This window comes from Antennarius striatus, chromosome 2 (genome assembly GCF_040054535.1).
Source record: "Antennarius striatus isolate MH-2024 chromosome 2, ASM4005453v1, whole genome shotgun sequence".
In the NCBI taxonomy this organism is placed as follows: domain Eukaryota; kingdom Metazoa; phylum Chordata; class Actinopteri; order Lophiiformes; family Antennariidae; genus Antennarius; species Antennarius striatus.
In genome coordinates this window covers 24,813,933-24,832,415 of record NC_090777.1, presented here as the reverse complement: position 1 = coordinate 24,832,415, position 18,483 = coordinate 24,813,933, and the positions used below count along the sequence as shown (strand labels likewise).

At 43.6% G+C, this 18,483-nt stretch overlaps 1 protein-coding gene across 11 annotated transcripts in view; it reads right to left on the bottom strand.

The window, feature by feature from the left end:
- hspg2 (heparan sulfate proteoglycan 2) overlaps positions 1–18,483 on the bottom strand; it is a 79,340-nt gene that overhangs the window by 38,955 nt on the left and 21,902 nt on the right. For all 11 annotated transcript variants that reach the window (XM_068306608.1, XM_068306644.1, XM_068306627.1 and 8 more), the window contains exons 2-20: positions 16,910–17,039; positions 16,626–16,685; positions 7,237–7,346; positions 7,020–7,078; positions 6,698–6,867; positions 4,861–4,986; positions 4,519–4,722; positions 4,322–4,441; positions 3,826–3,957; positions 3,501–3,645; positions 2,565–2,722; positions 2,301–2,441; positions 2,046–2,209; positions 1,776–1,955; positions 1,487–1,683; positions 999–1,146; positions 473–600; positions 298–384; positions 56–114 (exon numbers count right to left, since the gene is read on the bottom strand). In XM_068306608.1, the coding sequence (XP_068162709.1) occupies positions 56–114; positions 298–384; positions 473–600; positions 999–1,146; positions 1,487–1,683; positions 1,776–1,955; positions 2,046–2,209; positions 2,301–2,441; positions 2,565–2,722; positions 3,501–3,645; positions 3,826–3,957; positions 4,322–4,441; positions 4,519–4,722; positions 4,861–4,986; positions 6,698–6,867; positions 7,020–7,078; positions 7,237–7,346; positions 16,626–16,685; positions 16,910–17,039 (2,518 nt within the window). The remainder of the gene's footprint in view (positions 1–55; positions 115–297; positions 385–472; positions 601–998; positions 1,147–1,486; positions 1,684–1,775; positions 1,956–2,045; positions 2,210–2,300; positions 2,442–2,564; positions 2,723–3,500; positions 3,646–3,825; positions 3,958–4,321; positions 4,442–4,518; positions 4,723–4,860; positions 4,987–6,697; positions 6,868–7,019; positions 7,079–7,236; positions 7,347–16,625; positions 16,686–16,909; positions 17,040–18,483) is intronic.

Here is an 18,483-nt window from a genome sequence, read left to right as displayed (position 1 = left end):
TCTCATAAAATGCCCTCAATCGAAGGGCTTCTGAAATGCTGGTGCATGTACTCACGGTTAGGAACACATTTTCCACTTGGTAGGAGGGGGTTACCATGGTAACCAGCAGCGCACCTGGAATTCCATAACGACATTAATTGTTATGGTGACCTATTCATTGCAGTGAGTCTGCTTGTATTTGCTCTCTTCAAACTTTGCTTCCATGCAACTTGGAATTAGTAAAGTTGTGATAGATATTCCTGCACCTTCAAACTGTTTTATCTGTAAAGGTGTACTTGTTTATATCATTTGCCTCACTTTTCACAGCGTCTTCCTGTGTAACCAGGTCTGCACGCGTCACATGTTGGCTGCTGGTCAACATCCAGGAAACAGGTGTCCGAAAACCTACACAGTTGAAAAGCCATGAAATATCTACAGTAGCTTGGGCGAAACAGGCCATTCTGATGCCCGTGTGTGTAGTCCGTGACCTTACCGCCGTGTAGTCTCATAATACGGGCATGGACAGGGCTTGCAGTCATCGGGGCGACCCCGTCTCGGGTCACCAAAGTAGCCTGAGCGACACTTGTCACACTGAGGGCCCTCTGTGTTGTGCTGGCAGCTCTGTGGTGTCCAGAAGACAGAAAATCATTTTCTGACATGTAGCTATGCAGAATGGACTCAAAGGAACACTGACATCCTGATAAATATACTTTTGTTTGCAGTACATTGGATGTACAGATAGCAGCTGCTAAACTCCTATACTGTAACTGTAGACTCAGAGGTTGTTAAACCCAACATGACGACCCACAGACAGGAAAGAGCGAGCCTTTGAAAAAGCCCATCAGCGGTCGTGACTCATTTCTTTACTCTCAGCTAATCGCCAAATGGAACTATCTTCTTGTTAAGACAAGAAAGTGAATATGTTCTGTTTCATGTAGGCGGGAATAAAATTCCTTGTAATCAATAAGCTATAAATGTCAGTGTTGTTCAATGAAGAAGCGGGTAAAGGCGGTTATTACCAAACAGTGTCCACTGATTGGATCACATGCAATGGCGTGTCCATTACAGTTACAGCCAGCACACGTGCCCAGATAGGGTCCGCCAGGAACACGCTCAAAGCCAGGGGAACATATCTCACAGGACAGGCCTGAATATCCAGGAGGACATCTGAAATGATGGGCATTGGTTTCATGACACATTGTTTGGATGTGGCTGACGAGATCACAGCCAAAAACTGCGTATTTATTCATATTGGTTTTCACTGACGGCAAAAGACAAGCTGAGACAGAGGAGAAGAATCAAAATCTATTTACACAAAGTCTTCTCTGATTGAGCTATATTGCTGTGTGGCTGTCAGGGATTTATAATGAATTGCAAGAACAAATCTTTGCATTCAAACTTAATTACAGCACAGCATGTTTGAGAATAATAGCTGTAACACAAAACATAACAATGACACATCTCTGTCTCCAATCCTTAGCTAAAGGTCAAGAGTTTTATTTCTTACCTGCACTCTTCTACATCCTTAGCATGACCCAGCGTGCTGAACTCCACTGAGGTGGTATCCATGACGATGTCACTGAGTGCCACACTGACCATGTGGTTGTCATAGATGGTGCGGATGCTGATGCTGTCCAGGTGAGCCAATGTCATCATCAAGTCTTCCCGGCTCACAAAGCGACCATTCGAGTGCTGCCAGTTGTCCTAAACCAACAGAGCAACCAAAGACGTCATCAATGCCCATCCGCCACATGATGGTGTTTTTGGTCAAAGATATTTTCTTAAGAAAGACGTACTTCAGTGAATTTGATCTCCTTTTGGTTGACCACTTGGGCAGGGGTGATGTTGCCTCTGCGGTACACAAGCCTGCGTCCATTTCCAACCAATATCACATCTGGCTTCTCCACAACCTCAGACAGACCTCTGGCCAGCGTGTACCGAATCTTGTACTTCAATGATCCTCCATAGGAGTCAATCTAAGATGGATAAAAACAGTTTTTAACACCTACATCTGTTAATGAGTTGACCAAAAAAAAGGCTGTACAGAAAACCACTTTAATATCAACCTTGTTGCCCAGAAACTGACGAGGCAAGGTCCAGAAGGAGTCAAGGTTGAGGAAACGCCGCGATAGGTCAACGAGTTGGAACTCCTCCATCTCAGGGTTAATGAGGAGCTGAGTGGAGGAAAGAGGAGGAGTGCCTGGTCTGGAGGGGTAGGTGACATTCACACCTGGAAATATCCAGAATAGATTTATTCAGTCTGACTTCAGCAGACAGTGAATTAGCTCATGTAGATTCCTATTCATGAGCATTTTCAGTACCTTTAAAGTCTTCCTCATCTGTGAATCGTAGACTGATGTGATTGCGGTAGCGGCCAGTGTTCTTGCACTTCTTGACAACTCCAGCACAGAAGCAGGACACACAACGGCCTTCAACACTGAAGTGACCGTCAGGACAGTTGCCTAACGGAAACATGAAGACCCAGCTTGCAAGTCCCTTCAAATTCTTACAGTAATGTCAACTCATTTCTACATGTTTTTCAGGTTTCTGGTGGTGATTTAAGACTGAAAGCGAGAGACCAGTACCTGGATTTGGACTTGATGTAAGAGTTAGAACTCCATCTGGAATACCGAACACCAGTCCTTTAGCATTGATGGCCTCACAGGTGTACGCCCCCTGATCTGCCTCCTTCACATCACGAATGGTAAGGGTGCCTCGGCCGTTCTCGCTGGTCATGGAGATCCTGGGAACAAAAACAATCAATCAGGCTACAACACCTTTTGACCTCATCTTGAGGAATATGAAGACATTCCTGGCCCGGATGTGTTACCTAATCCCACCAATGAGTTCCAACCAAGGGCCAATGTCTGGATGGAGGTGACTGTAACAACTTGCAAAGTGAGGCACCTCAAAGAATCCCACCCAAAATGGGTTGAAGACCCATTTTGGGTGGGATCCAGGGAGTCTGTGATCCAGGGAGATCTGGTAGGGTCTCACAAGAACACTGGGCTCAAGGAAAGATCCAGACTAATAGTGTTTCAAAAACTTAAATCTGGCAGAGACAGACATTGTGGTTGGGTGTAATTTGCGTTGGTTGAGAGGCAGCAGATCACAAATCATCACTTTTGTCAACGATGGCATGGGTCAGGATAGAAATCCTCCTGTTTCTGACTGTAACAGTCTACGTAAACACTGTACATACAAATAGCCTACATAATTCAACTGTAAGTACAATAACCTGAACATGCTTTATAGGCAGCAGCTGAAGTTACTGACGTTGCAACGCTAACAGTTCTACTTCCATATGTGGTATGTTGCTAATTCAAAGAGACTTTCATTAGATGCAGATGTTTTGTTGGAGGCAGCACTGAAAGTCGCATAAAAAAAAATCCATTCCAAAAACCCTGTATAGCATGCATTTTGCATGAATTGAATAATCTTTAATGTCCAAATAAGTACATAAACATAATAGTATAGATCATAAAACATCAGCAGGGTGGAGAACTTCCCTTCACACCCACCTGCCGCTGACTGGAATATGTCCCCAGTTGAGTCTCCAGGTAATGATTGGTGTCGGCACGCCGACCGCCTGGCAGGTGAACGTCACTGTCGACCCCCGCGCCGCCTGAACAGACTCCTCTGGTGGGCTGGTCACCGATGGAGGTGCTGTAGGGAGGAGGAGAATTCTTCACCACAAATTGAATGTACAAAAAAAGTCTGACTTGAGAGTGGAGTTTGGAGGGCCAGCCCATAAATGAGTCAAACAATGCCCCATTATAGAGGAACAGTTCCCTTTCAGTTCTCTTGAAGAGATTTTTGTGTGTCTCGCTTTGGTGCCAGACTTACTGCAGCCATACTCATCGGAGCGGTCGGGGCAGTCGGGCTCTTCATCACACTGGTAACTTGCTGGGATGCAGGTTCGATCGCTCAGACATTCAAATTGCTCAGGAGCACATCTGTCGTCAGGACCTTTGGTAGCTGGTAAGATTTGCAACCATTTTTCATTAGTAACCACTGCATTGATTCATCAACACGACACATGAGAAGTTTAAAAAATAAATTAGTTTAGCCTAGCGTAGAGATTTGCTACTTTGGGTCTAGTTCACCCAACCGAGGCTCAAATGGACAAGTTGTGATTTGAAGCAACTGATTCCTGTTTACGACTTTCGTGTCCAACTGGGCTTAAACAGCAGTATTAAACAGCAGTAGCCATCTCATAGTAATAATGATAATAGCAAAGGGATTCAATTATAATTATCAAATGTACAGTACGTGGAAAGTCAAGAGAAATATGTAAAACAGTAGAAGACTATTATTCACTGTTTAAAAGGTGTCGACTTACGGCAGTCTGTCTCATCTGAGTTATCCTCACAATCATTGTCTCCATCACAACGCCAAAGTTTGAGGGCACAGCGGCCGTTTCTACATTTGAATTCATTGGGTTCACAGGGTGACGGAGTTCCTGTGAGGAGAGGATAAAGAGGATAATTTGAGGACCTGACGTCACCCGAGGCTGCACCCCTGTTCGACGCTACGTACCACATCTGAGCTCGTCGCTTCCATCCGAGCAGTCCCTCTCGCCATCACAGATGTAGTCACGCGGGATACACTCGCCGCTCTGGCACGTGGCCTGATCCGCTCTGCAGGGTCCAGGTGGTCTGGGCCTCTTGGTGGTGGTGGGGATCGGGGTAGTGGTTGTGGCGGGAGAGGTGGTGAAGACTGGTGGGCGTGGCCCTCTTGCGTCTAAAACAAACTTCTGATTACACTTAGAATGAGGACAAACGGTTGGTTTGGAGGTGTTACTATAATCTCACAACAGGCCACTACGCCATGCTACAGCCGACAGGGTTACAAGGTCCTGACCAGGCTAAAGCCACTCACCACATCCGGTCTCATCACTCATGTCCCTGCAGTCAGGCCTGTTGTCACACAGGTATTCCAACAGGATGCATGTCCCATCACCACATCTGTGCTCATCGGCCATGCAGGGTCTGATGCCGGGGGTTACTAAGAGATGCACAGGGGAAGAGGAGGGGGGAGTGCTGTTGAGCTACACATGCAAGCCAGGATTGTAGTACGGCCGATACATGACAGTCCACTACAGTCCACTACAGTCCACTCCACTACACTACAGTCATAACAAAGCACAAATACAGCGAGGTGACAAACTACAGCATCCCCAGATCATTACCCGTTAGGCTACTTCTGTTGGGTGTCGGTCAGTAGGCAGGTAGGTAGGTAGTAGGTTGGTAGAAGGGGTGTGTGATGAAACAGTATACCAACACATGTTGTAAAAGTGTTCCAGCGAATGTGCTTTGTGTTGCATCTCAAGAGAAGTCGTACAGTCTGAAAACTTTGTTAATGTCTCACTAACTTCTGACCCAGAAGTCATTCTGGTCCCAGATGTGTTCCGGAAAGACGTTCACTGAGGTAGACCCATTCTTTAAGGACATGACGAGACACTTTACTATTTCATATTGATCCTCGTATCCTTGCAGCAATCTGGTTCCCATGTCAACCCCCCCAAACAAATTTCTCCGACTGTTCAATCCAATAAATAAAAAAAATGACTGAAAAAATTTTTTATTGCAAAGCATAAAGAATTTTGCATTGATGTTACTCTTGTCAAGTGAATGATAAATCAGAGTAAAAATATATGGCCCAATTTCTACAATTTCTGTGCGTGTGATGAGGGGAATCGTGCTTATCATGATATACCAGAAAATATTACAATATACTGCATGTCGATATGAAAATTTTCTGTACTTAAAAATGATTGCCGTTAAGTAGATTGAGAAAGATAATCTGTTGATTTGATAACTGAAATCACCTTCATCACGTCCTTTAACAGTTCAGTTCTGAAACCGAGGCAGAAGCCATGATTACAGACAACCAACAACCCCTTCCTATGGATCATTGACTCCCCCATGACTTTAAGTCACTGCTGCACTACGTGGTGCTTCCTGGGCTACTAGTTCATGCCACTAACATACTAATAATGAGTGACTTTTTGTTTATCTCTCTCTGATCATTAATGTGAGGTGAATTTAAAAGTAAACAAACCCTCAAAGTGCACTTGTGCTCTTGACATACCGACATAAAGTCACTATTTTTTTTTCTTTGTTTTATGAAAACACTGAGAAGGTTTCAACTACACCTGAGTTCACAGAAGCTCCTGATCTGTTCTTCGGTTGCCATGCTCGTGAACGATTGGTGGCGTATGTGTGAATCAGAAGCGGGTTGAAGATTGCGGTGAACAGCACTGCTAATCAAACTCATGCCATGCAAAGGTCTTTCTAACTTACTGTGAGACACTGCACTTGGGAAAAATACACAAAAATGTATTTTACATTGGTGCTCCCATGCAAAACCACAAGACCATTGCTTGTACACTTGTACACTACACAAAATAAAGGTCTTCATAAAATATCGACATCACAAACGCTCGACTGTCCTTTGAAATGTGTCTACGATCATCTTCTACAGTACAGTCGGCTCAGGCACCATGCAACAGACATGGCTCAGTACAAACCTGGCACCGCTATAGGCTCCACTCGAGGCGCAGGTTTAACTAGAAACCAGAGGGACATGTCAAAGGTGCTGCCTGCTGCTCTAGTTGACAACAGTTTGCTGTAAACGGGCAGAAACTGTTGCGTAGCCTCAGAGTCCATCAGGTCATGGCCGTGTCAGGTGGCGTTCCTCTTTGTTGATGCCTTACCTTCCCCGAGTCTTCTGAACTGAAAGCCTTGGACTGATGTGATGTAGGAGGCGATCGCTCCCTCCTTCACCACGTTGTAGAGCACGCTGCGGATTTGTTCGTCGTTGTCGTATTCAGATCCAACATCCAACTCCACAAAAACGTCCACGCCATCGTCTCTTATCATCTTCCTGCAAAGAGCAAGAAGAAGTGTGGTGAGGCCATGAGCTGGGCGGAGTGTTCCTGATGAGTTACTGGGTTAACTTTGAGCACAACACGTCACTTAGTAAGACAACCGGACAGCACCAGCTGCAGGATGTCTGGAGAGATTTAGTGTTCTTACTTAATGAGGACCACGCTGACTGTCTGGACCCCAGAAATCTTGTTGTACTCGGACTCAAGCTGTAGAGAGAATTCAGGCAAGATGAAATAAACAAGCCTGGATTTTATTCTCAGATATCAGGTCAAACACACTGGGCAAAACCTAGCATACCTGAACCATATAAGGTAGCCTTAGGCTCATCTTATTCAGCAGTTTATGCTACGTGAACAGGACATACCGTATCCACCACTGCTTCAGAGATCTCATTAAAGGCTGGCGAGAAGATGTCCTCCAGCTCAGGGCCGTAGATCAGGGAATTGGTGAAGTTGACAAGAGCTCTGTAATAAACTAGAAGCAAGGAGAGGAGAGTCTGTCAACTGAATCACACGGCAACAGCCAATGACCACAGGCTCTGCAATAATGACCATCTGCTGCTCACACATAATACTCCATATATAAGCTATTAAATTTATTAAAAACAATGAAAATGGGGAAATGTTTGGAAAGGATTTTCCTCAGGAAGCCTTTGGTCAAATATTTCAGAAAGTGAAAACTGAAGAGCGTCACTGTGGCTTAAATGAGAGCCAAGTCAAGGATTCTATTTCCGCATCTTAAATGTGGTTGAGTCTCTGCTAAAACCAACCAACACAGAATCGCACTGCACAAGAGTCTGAACAAGATGCACACGCCGCCACAGGAACGCCAGCGCCCACAAACGCAAATAGAAACATTAAATTAAAGCATTGAGGCTCGTCTTCCTCTCTGTATGGAGACATACACCAAATATACAATAGACTGAAATATTAAGACGTGATAAAACACCAAGTCCTTAACGGACATCCTGAAGCCAGAAGGTAAAAATGCACCTTACCCCTAATAATTTGGAGCAAATCCACTTTCTACATGTGTCGGTTAGGACAGGCCATCATGTCAGACAAATCTTTTTTAAATGAACTGGTAAAAAGTCATCAGCAGTTTAGTGCTATTTTCAACTCCACATCTCAAAAATTCAAGTGTTTCCTCAGCGTTTCGACTTCATAGCTTCACGGTTTTTTCATTCTAATCTTGTAAAAACCTAACATTAGTACAGTCATACAGTCAGCTCGTGAAAGCATGTCCACTTCACTATTTCCATACAACACCTTGAGGAGCTAGAGGAGTATATCATTCTTCATAGAGATCTGAGCTGTGATATTACATTTTCACAGGCTTACAAACTGAAACTGAAACTTAAAATAGCCTTGGTCTGTAGCATTTTGACAAATCCAGCCAATGCTTTGTTGGGACAGGCCTGCCTCTGAATTCAGACTGGTAGTGTGAGTTTAAGGAGGAAGTCGATATTTACTTGGCTCCTTGCAGCCAGATGCTACTCACAAGCACACATGCTCAAATATGTGCAAACAATAAATCTTTTTGCAGAAAACCAATCAACACTCCCTTTCCCTCTGAAAATGGTAATTTGACCCACATTATAAGCAGACATTTATCATGTATTTCAGGAACTATTTCATTCAAAGTCTAAGATGTGTCAGATTGACACTCAGTTTGTGTGTTCTCTGTGATGTAGTCAAGGAACATGGTTCAACCTTTGGGGTCAATAAAGTATTTATCTGTCTATTTATTCTTGTTGCATTACACTGCGTTGCTTTAACTTTGGCTGTTAAACAGCTGTCATAACAAGCTGAATGGCTGAATTCTCTTATTCACAACTTTGGCACTACATCACATCCCATTCCTCGTGAGGAAAGGCTTTAGTTATGTAAAGTAAACCTAAACCTGTAACAACAGTCTGCAGACTTCAAAGCTACCAAAAAGGGTGACTGAGTTCTGGCTTCGTAGACTTGCTGTCAGACTCTTGGGGAAGACTGTAAACCCTGATTTTTGAGGCAACATCAAAGTTCCCCATTTGACCCACGTACTCTTAAGACTGGCTGTTGGGTCAACAGTAGCCTGTAGTCTGATTCTCTCTGAACTCCCTGCTTGGGCGTCATGCACTTGTGAGTGTGGGACGCCCCTCCTGAGATCCTTTGATTTCGGGGCCGTGTTGTGCCCCATCGCTAACGAGCACCTCTTTGACTACGAGGCCAGTCCTCCTCTACATCACCCACTGTTTCCAGCGGGGAGGGGAATCCCCTTGTCAAGCGGCGCTGCCACAAAGAGTGATGAAACAGTCAGAGCATAATGAGTGGGATGAAAAAAGTAACATTCCACACATTTAATTCACAACTTATTTCACTATTAAAGCTGTTCTGTAGAACTGTGGTGGCTTTGTGCAGTGGGCCCCCTCTGAACACATAGGGGCCTATGCAGAAGACAAAGACCTGATTGAGTACTGCACCCAGGCTGGCCTTTAAAGCCAAGCCGCATTGGGTTTGACCTTCAACCCCAAGGCATTGGCCCAGCACCGACTGGACCATTAAGCAAGGCAGTGAAGAAGAGCCTCCACGTACAAGGCAGAAACTATACCTTTCTCACACTTTCTCATCTCCCTTTCTTTCTCACCATTTCTCTCTCTCTCTCTGTCTCTCTCTCTCTCTCTCTCTCTCTCTCTCTCTCTCTCTGTGTCTCTCTCTCTCTTAGTGTGATGTGTTCATATGCCAGCTGCCTTGGCTTAACTTGCATAGACAGGTCCCTGCTGCTTAACCCTGTTTTTGGTGGCCAGCCAAGTAGCCCTGTCTCCGAGTCCATTCATTGGCCTCTGGAGATCACTTTGAAATAACTTCTGGCTTCACTTTTAAGCTTGACCTGTTGTGCTCTCCTACGGCTTGCAATGTAAGCATCAAGCACTACATTTGTGCATAGAAAGCACTTTTTACAGTCATTGTTGTTGCAACTCTGTAAAACAGATGGTTTAAGTCACTGGGATGCACCAGCTGCAAAATTTTTACTATTAAATCCACACTGTGTGCCATTCCAGCATATCTTTATGAAGATGTTTTCACCTGCAAATGCAAGTGCTAACTGTCACTCAAGTGTAATGAATTACTGTGTTACTCAATGGAACAAGCCCATCATTTTCCATCCAAAATACACTGGGAGACGCCTGCACAAACCCTGGAAAAACAGAGTGGCTGGATTCTAACGCTGCATACCCAAGCTTCCTTGGAATGTTATCTGAGACTGTTTTTGGAAATGTGAGTGCATAAGTGAGTGGAGCAGGTGACAGCAGAGTGTGCCAAAGATAAGAGAAAAGGAATTACAGCATAAAAAACAGTAGGACGAGCTTGAGAGCTTACTGTATATTTTCCCCGGTTACGACTAGTAAAACCAATGTTCTATTGAAGCGATGAGGGGTAAGGAACAAAGAGACAAGGCACAGAGGTCATGGGGGTCAAAGGCCATGGAATGAATGGGAAAAGTGACACAAGGACCAGAAAGAATGATCGAGTTAGCCAGGCAGGTGCCGAGAGGTAAGCATTTCAGGAAATGACTGGAAGTAAGAAAATAGAAAGTGTCAGTCAGAGAGGGAGAAGCAGGAAATGACTGAGTTCAGAATATAAAGGAAATAGAATTGATTTCTTCCAGCGTGTGGAAAATATAAATGAAATAAACATAATAAAGAAGCCAAGATAGCAGCCAGTTGAGTTGTTGTCACGGTTTTATGAGGAGCTATAAACGCCAACACAGATTCTGTCCATTAATCATTACCATCCACATGCTGGACAATGAGACAACAGACCCTGTGGATTCTGCTCTCTAATGAGAACAAGCAGTGTCTGTCTGGAAACACACCAGGAAGTTGGCTTGCATGTCAGCATAAGGGAGTAGAGGTCATGTCAGAAATGACTTGTCCTCGTCCGACCAAATAAAGAGGACATCCTATGAACCAAACACAGTTCCACCCCTTCACATCCCACCCTGGGGCTTTACTGTGACATTGGGAGGAGCTGCTTCCTGTTTTCTCTCCAAAATGGAAAGAACTGTGCACCATGAGAACCATATTTTTTTCTTAAACAGAAGTAATCCTTTCTGCGGTGGCACTGCCAGCAATGACCATGTGCTGATTTGTGGTGACTCATCCATTCTTCCACTGCTTTGGTTGCGGTTACACCGTGTAACACACTCTGAAATGTCAACGGAGGAGGCCTCTGGGCCGCTTTGAAACACTGGTGGCTTTAAAAGGGGGGCCCTTGTGAAAAGGATGATTTTCTAACACAGGTCTTGATTGGCTGTTGATTGGCTTGCAGTAAAAGGAGAATACCTACTTTAAGAAGCCCTGGCGATATACGTCTTTAGCATTTAGGTGCTTGTAACTGATAATGTTGGAGCTACAGTTAGTCAGTTTATTTACACAACTGGAGACTACAAAGGAAACAGTTGTCAGAAAACGTGCCCTACCCAAACTATCTGAGATCTCCCCCAAGAATACTGTCCCAGACTAATTAAAGCTGATTAAATATCCGTTACATCAAACGTTGTGATCCTAGATGGAGTCAGGATAGGAATGAGAGCCACAAAGAAGAACAGCTTAATGAGTCAGACTTTTCATGTCCTTATCAGGACATGATCACTGACCACAACAAGGAACCCCCAAGAACAAACACAGTTATCTTATCTTTCAAGATATACTGTAGATTTAAAGTCGTGTTCCATTCACTACACATCCGAAATTGGGAAAATACCGGCTTCGGCTACCTTTGGAACTTTGACGCAGAAATTCTGCAGCTGCAGAAATTGGGGGATGCTGATTTACTGATAATTGAATCCACTATCATGACTGGTGCCAGTAATAATACAAACGCTACAGACTCAATTTTAACAAGTAATTTACAGAGATGACACTGAGCAAGAGGCGTGGCACAGACTGGAGAAGTCACTGGTTCATCACAGGACACGTAGAAAGCCAAGCAACCAATCACATTTAGGGGCAATTTTGAGTTTTTGGTGCAGAGAGGTAGCTGGAGCACCAGAGGTGAACCCATGCATGGACCCATCAATACTACCCTGACAATATTTTCCAAATTGACTGCTTATTGTTTCCGGAGATTGTACGTTCTGGATTTGAAATAATCTGGGCCACGTGAGAATGCAGGAACTAAATGCCACCTTAAATAGATAGAATCAGTGGAACCAGCAAATCACTGGAAGTCAAAGTAACTTTCAGATCTGGAAAAATCTACCGAGCTGGCCAAATAAGAACTGTGAGACGTGTTTTAGTATCAGTTTGAAAGACTTATAGTTCCTTTATCAGCAGTATCAGCAGTATTTGTCTTTTATTGCAACACAGAGGGTCATCAGAATGATGAAGGTCATCAGAATAAATGGTTGTATTCATTGTAAACCTGTATTTGATGCTGACAAGAAGAAGACAGAATGGCACACAGGCTTCCAACAGAACCTGAACATATCTTTCCTGAACAGGTGTGACACAATGCAACACATTTTTTCAAGTCGATAACTTCAGCCTGGGGAGTTTTCTCACCAGAGGTCCTCTGCCACATTGTTAAATAACTTCCTGGTGGATGTGGCATTGATAGCATCCTGCTATCTGGTGGAGATGTGACCATGGGTCTCTGTGTAACAGATAGAGGAACGAGTGGCCATGAATCCTGACCTGAATTACCATCTGGTTCCTGGACCTGTCTAGACCTCTTCCGTGACGTTCTCCTGGACTCAGTTCACCCACCATGAACTTTGGTTGTGATGACAGTCATGATTGTCATCTCTGCACTTCTATTCCACAGTTCCACAGGTATCTTCTTCTTTTGTCTCTTTTGAGGGTGTTTATGGAGGTTTTCCTCACCCATTTTGAGAGTCTAAGGGTAGACGGTGTGACTCTGTACAGATTGTAAAGCCCCCAGAGGCAAAAACTGTTACGTATTTGTGAGTTTGGGTTTACAAATAAAAATGTGATTGACTGATTTATCATATGCGTTTTGTTTCTACACAGTGTGGCATCGTGGATTACAGCTCTTGCCTGTGATCAGTAGTCTTTCAGAGTAATGTCCAACCTGGTGGACGGTTCCAAGTCACACTAACAATTACCTGTCAGACATAGAGGCCTTTATCAACATGTCTGCTCTTTTGTTTTGTCTGCCACTTCCACAAAGATCTTTCAGCATCTGATTACATTGTCAGGCGTGTTTCTGTTGCAGTCAGTCAATGTCAGAGTATGACCACCTTGAGAATCCCAGCAGCGCAACAACAAAGACCTCACCAAAATAACTGCAGCTGCCAGCACTTGTCCCAAGCGTAGAGGATCAGCAGCCAATGACACACTGGGACACATGCACCAACTGAAACACACATCTCGTAAACTGCCCATGAAAAAGAAGAACTGTTGAGTGGGTAGCCCGGTTGCAGCCCATCCACGGAAAGCTATGACGATGACTTTGCCCTGATCGTCCATTCTCCTCTAGAGAAGACAGAAGATTATTGATTTGGTTTGTTTTTGCACCAGATGCCCACAAGTAAATGTGTGATTGGACCAGCTAGAGCAAGGCTGCAGCCCACTGTGTGCTTTTACTTGAGACCCTGAGGACCAAGGACAGTCTGATCATTAAACTGAAATCTAAGCTAACTGTAGACTAAACACAGGACTGTCAGTACATCCCTTTAATCAACTGAGACACTCTAAGCTAAATGTAAACCACCATGTACCAGATATCAAAGGTAGTCTATGTCAGTAAGGCTGATAGACCCTTTATTTAATATGGAATCGTCCTTGTCTCTAATGCGCATGATCAAAACTCAAACACTTATTCTCCAACTGATTCTGACCAAATGTCTAAACTGTAATGTTTAATTATTTCCTTCAGGTTGGTTTTGAGACACGAATCTTCCCTTGGCTTTCAGAAACTATTTCTGACTGTAGCACATCTGGTAAACCAACGGGCTGGAAAAGGCCCAGCATCAATAAGGGAGAAGGTGATAGGGTAGACTAGGGTAGACACTTGTGTCACAAAAGAATGAGTCAAAGTCAGATTTTCCAATTGAATCCGAAGTCTATATATTCTCATTTTTGTTTTTTGGATGTTACTTGACATGAAAACATACAAACACGCCACGCAAATTGTTGCAAGCAACTTGAATATCTGCCTATCTTCACCTAGTAATTAATTTGGTGATGTAGGGATCGAGCAATCACTCAAGGTCGATAACCATGAAGGTCGATAACGAGCTTCAAGTGTCGGAGTTCATCACCATGTTTATTCTTGTGTTTGGATTTTGGATGTGTACAAAATCTGTTATGGTTGTTCTCAAATCAATAAAGTTGAATATTCATTCATTTATCTCCAATTGCTATCTATCTGTCTGTCTGTCTATCCATCCATCCGTCCGTCCGTTCATCCATCCATCCATCCATCCACCCATCCATCCATCCATCCATCCATCCATCACTTGTGAAAACAATGACATGTTGAAAACTACGAATTACAGAACAATCGGATGTGCCGATGCTCCTGCGTTGGCCTTCAATAACACAACTCTAGAGATACATTTGTATGAATTCTCAAGCTTCTCGTCTTAAATTAGCACTGGAAAAAATTTAACCTCAGCAGACCCAGGCCAACCGCAACAACATTAGAAAATGCACATGTAACATTTGTTTCTTGGGTTTCTAAACAAAGACTCTAATATCCCTGGTGCAATGAAGGCTTCTGTGATGAAGCCTGTGGAACAAGGAAAAGCTCTCACGGAGGAGATAAGCTGCATTTCTTCTCCCAGAAATCTCTTCAGGGATCTGAGTGCAGAGGTCATGGGACACAACTTCTATATCTCCAGAGATGACCATGATTACAAAGGATGAACAAAGGAAGTTCAAAATAGCATCAACTTTAAACAACTGGGTCTCTGATTTTTTTCCCCCAGTTTCAATGTGTTTCAATGTGTGAGACTGAGACACGAGGAAATGGGAATTCTTTAAACATCAGTAACCTTTAACACACAGGATACGCAGCATAATGATGGAAATAGTGATGCTCAATCTCCCACTTTAAAGAGGTGTGGTGGACAGGAAGGCAAATGCTTGGGTGAACTGTCTGGACAGCCGACAGGACAGAGACACTGTGAAAAATCTATCATTCAACACAGGAAACCAAATTTCCTTCCTTTTGCAAGATCTATTTAAGGAAATACCAACTTCCTTCAATCATGGCACCTTGGCACACAGAAGCCTCAGAGATATGACAGTATCATAAAGAAAGCACCGCCTAATCTCAGCTTCCTATTAACATACCGCATAAAAGCAATGGTGACCTTTCTGTGGTTTCAAAAAGCTGGTTATGGGAACAGAAGCCATAAACCAAAGTAATTGGGAATGTTTGTAGGCTCGCGCTCCTCCACAAAACATGAAAACATTAACATAAAATATCTTCTGCAGTCAATAAAGACCAAATTGCTTTTCTTGTGAACATTTGACTGACCTAAGACGACCAGCACGACACCAACGAAACACAAAGCAACTTCAATGCAAGGGAAAAAAATTCAGCAAGGCTTCGCGGCAGTGCTATTTCTGTTTGCGAAGCTCATGATGCCATCATATCCTGCTGCTCCGATGTCACCTTGCTATGCCGCTACCAAAACAATTATCCTGCCATGATGTAATCCACTCCATCAACCTGCCAAAGAGCCACAGCTTGACACCATTGGCAAAATATTACCAGTCAGGATATCAATATGTATCCTGTCTGATAGCTTCATTAAATTGATTATTCAAAGAAAAATTAAATTAAGAGATTAAAATTGGACTTTTGCTTTTGTGAAACTGGTTTGATAGTCGGAATGATTGTCCTGATTGATGACAGTGAAGGCAAAACTGAATACTAAATCCAGTTTAGTATTGACAATGGTCCATAAGTAAAAATAAAAATTCTAGTAATGGTCTTTACTGTGCTATCATTGGTATAGATTCACTTCTTACATCTACAGAGGGAGATGTCTCCCGAGTTACCAAGTTTCTACCACCCTGATCCTTGAAAGGGGGTTTTGGAATTTTTTATCTTCCTTTTTTTTTTTTTTAAATTAATGAAGGGACACGATTTTGCTGCTACCTCATGCTACCTACTACTCACGCTTTGGGTCATCAAAGCTTCCAGGGTGGCTAAGATGATACATTTCGGTGAAAAAGTTGGTAGAGTGTAGAGATGGCGAAAACCTGACAAATAGACCAGGGCAGAAGTGTAACGAGGAGCAGTGAAATCACGGGTATGATTAAAGAGTTGGACCCTTTGTGGGGTTTAATACACTCGTTAAATGCTCTCCCCTTGCTGCTGTCTGGTATGACATAGTATCGGGCCACCATATAAATACTGTTCACCTGTACAGAAAGCAAAGGGCTTCACTAGATGAGGGCAACACAGAGGCGCTTTGCTGCAACACACTTTCATGAGTCTTATTGTTCTGTGGAATCTGCTGCCGGTAAAAGAGATGAAAGAGGAGAGGAGGTGTTTATGTCTCCCGGACTGATCTGAAGTTGGCTGTTATGACGAGACTTTTGCAAGCTGGCGAGGAAGGAGGGGAGGATGCAGCAGGATGTGAAGGCATCATCATTCATCACCACACAAACACACACTGGCTGCCTGCAGCCTATGAAATCACAGATGGAGGAGCTCTAGAGGGATGCGTGACACAGACCAAAGCTTTCAAAGAGAACTGTTAGCTTCAGTCAACTTTCTGATTTCTTACTTGTAGTTTCAGAGACGGGAGGCCATGGCGTGCTTCCATCGTCTTCTCCGCTCGGCAGGTCTTTGGAGACAGAGTAAAAACAAAAAATGTTCATTGTGTGGGTATGAGTTAATATTTATATAAGGCATGAAATCATCAGCATAGAAATGTCAGTATGTATCTCTGCATTCTCTCCTCCTGCAGTGGTGTAATCTAAAAAATGTAGAATCAGAAACATGTCCTGTAAATGAAGGGCAGCTGTTGCCCTGGTTTCAGGTCGTCCAGTTTCTCTTGTTCAGACCCACCTCCTGAAGCTGCGTCAGCGGCAAAGTCTTCGTCGTCATCCAGTAAGCTCTGAGACGCCGGCGCGTCTTTCTCTGCATCGAAATCTTCCGGCAGTGGGACCTCTCCCCACACCTTGGAGGCCTGAATGACCTGCAGCAAACAGAAGTAGATTTATAGGGGTTGAAGTCTGTCAAGAAAGGTTACACCCAGCGCTATGCATGGACCCTGGAAGGGAGACAGCAAACAGGGCGTTGTGACGTGTTTACCTTTGCTTTATATCATCTTTTCATGGCAGCAATCTGGCTAAAGGCCATTGTTTTTCTCCATTACCAGCTGACTGCCGCAGCTAGTAATGGAGAAAAACAGTACTTACAAATAAATACTACAACCAGTCACACGCATACGCCACGAAACTCTGAAAGCCAGAGGGAAACGGATATCTGAATGACTGCATGACACAAATCTGTTCAAGTATTCATGAAACTCTGCACCTCTGGGTTAAAAAAAAGATACCTAACATTCCAAAACCAGTCATTGACTCAGGAATTAGGGAGAAGTCTATCACGGAAACATTGTCTCTAGTGGCTGCTGTAAAAACACCTAAAATGCTTGCAGCGCCTCAGAGGACAAGTTGTGTCAAAACTATAATTGTCATGTCATTCACTATTTTAAGTGAATGGAACAAGAGCAAGGGGTGTAACGTAAGGACAAGCAATGCATAGCCCAAGGCTACAGCAAGTCAGTTATTACACAGGAACTGGATATATTCCTATTTTGGACATTTAGAGCTAAACTGTGGACAGATGTCATTTCCTACCATTATCTGACTGACTTGTCAGATGTGCCACAACGTGGATCAGGTCCATATGAATATTTGGACCTGATATAGAAATGAATTATCAATGAATAACATGCATCATTACGAAGGACATGAAGGTCTGCAATGATGTCAGAGATGTCCGTTTTGTAGATCCGCATAAAAAACAAAAAGATCAACCTCAAGGTTGCCATCTATCCATTTTCTTGAAGACAAAGTGACATTAATCGTCGCATCTTCAGACGCTTTTCTGGTCATGGGTTAAGCTGAAGTCTATCTCAGCTAGCTAAAGCAACAGGCAGGGTACACTCCAGATGCGTCGCCACGGCATTCTGGGGCCACACGAAAGACAAACAAACACACCTACGGACAATTTGGTGACCACTTCACATCAGCTTTACTTTTTGGAGGTGGGAGGAACCTGGAGAACCCAAATAGAGCCCACGCAGACACGGGGAGAACATACTAAATCCACACAGACAGGAATCAAACCCAGAACATTCTTCCTATGAGACGACAGCGCTACTCACTGTAACACCGTGCCGCCATAGTGGACAAATCATTGGGGTTAAAATTACTTGAAACGTTAATTTCAGTCTGTTGAAAACGGACTCAGAGAACACAACTTCATATTCTTTACAGAAGTAGAGTGAAAATAACAGTCATGACAGCAATATTAGATTAAAAAGTGAATAACGTTGACTCCAGTGTGGAGTCATGAATTATGAATATCCTCAAGGATTATCTGCGTGCAGATTTCTATCATGACATTATCTT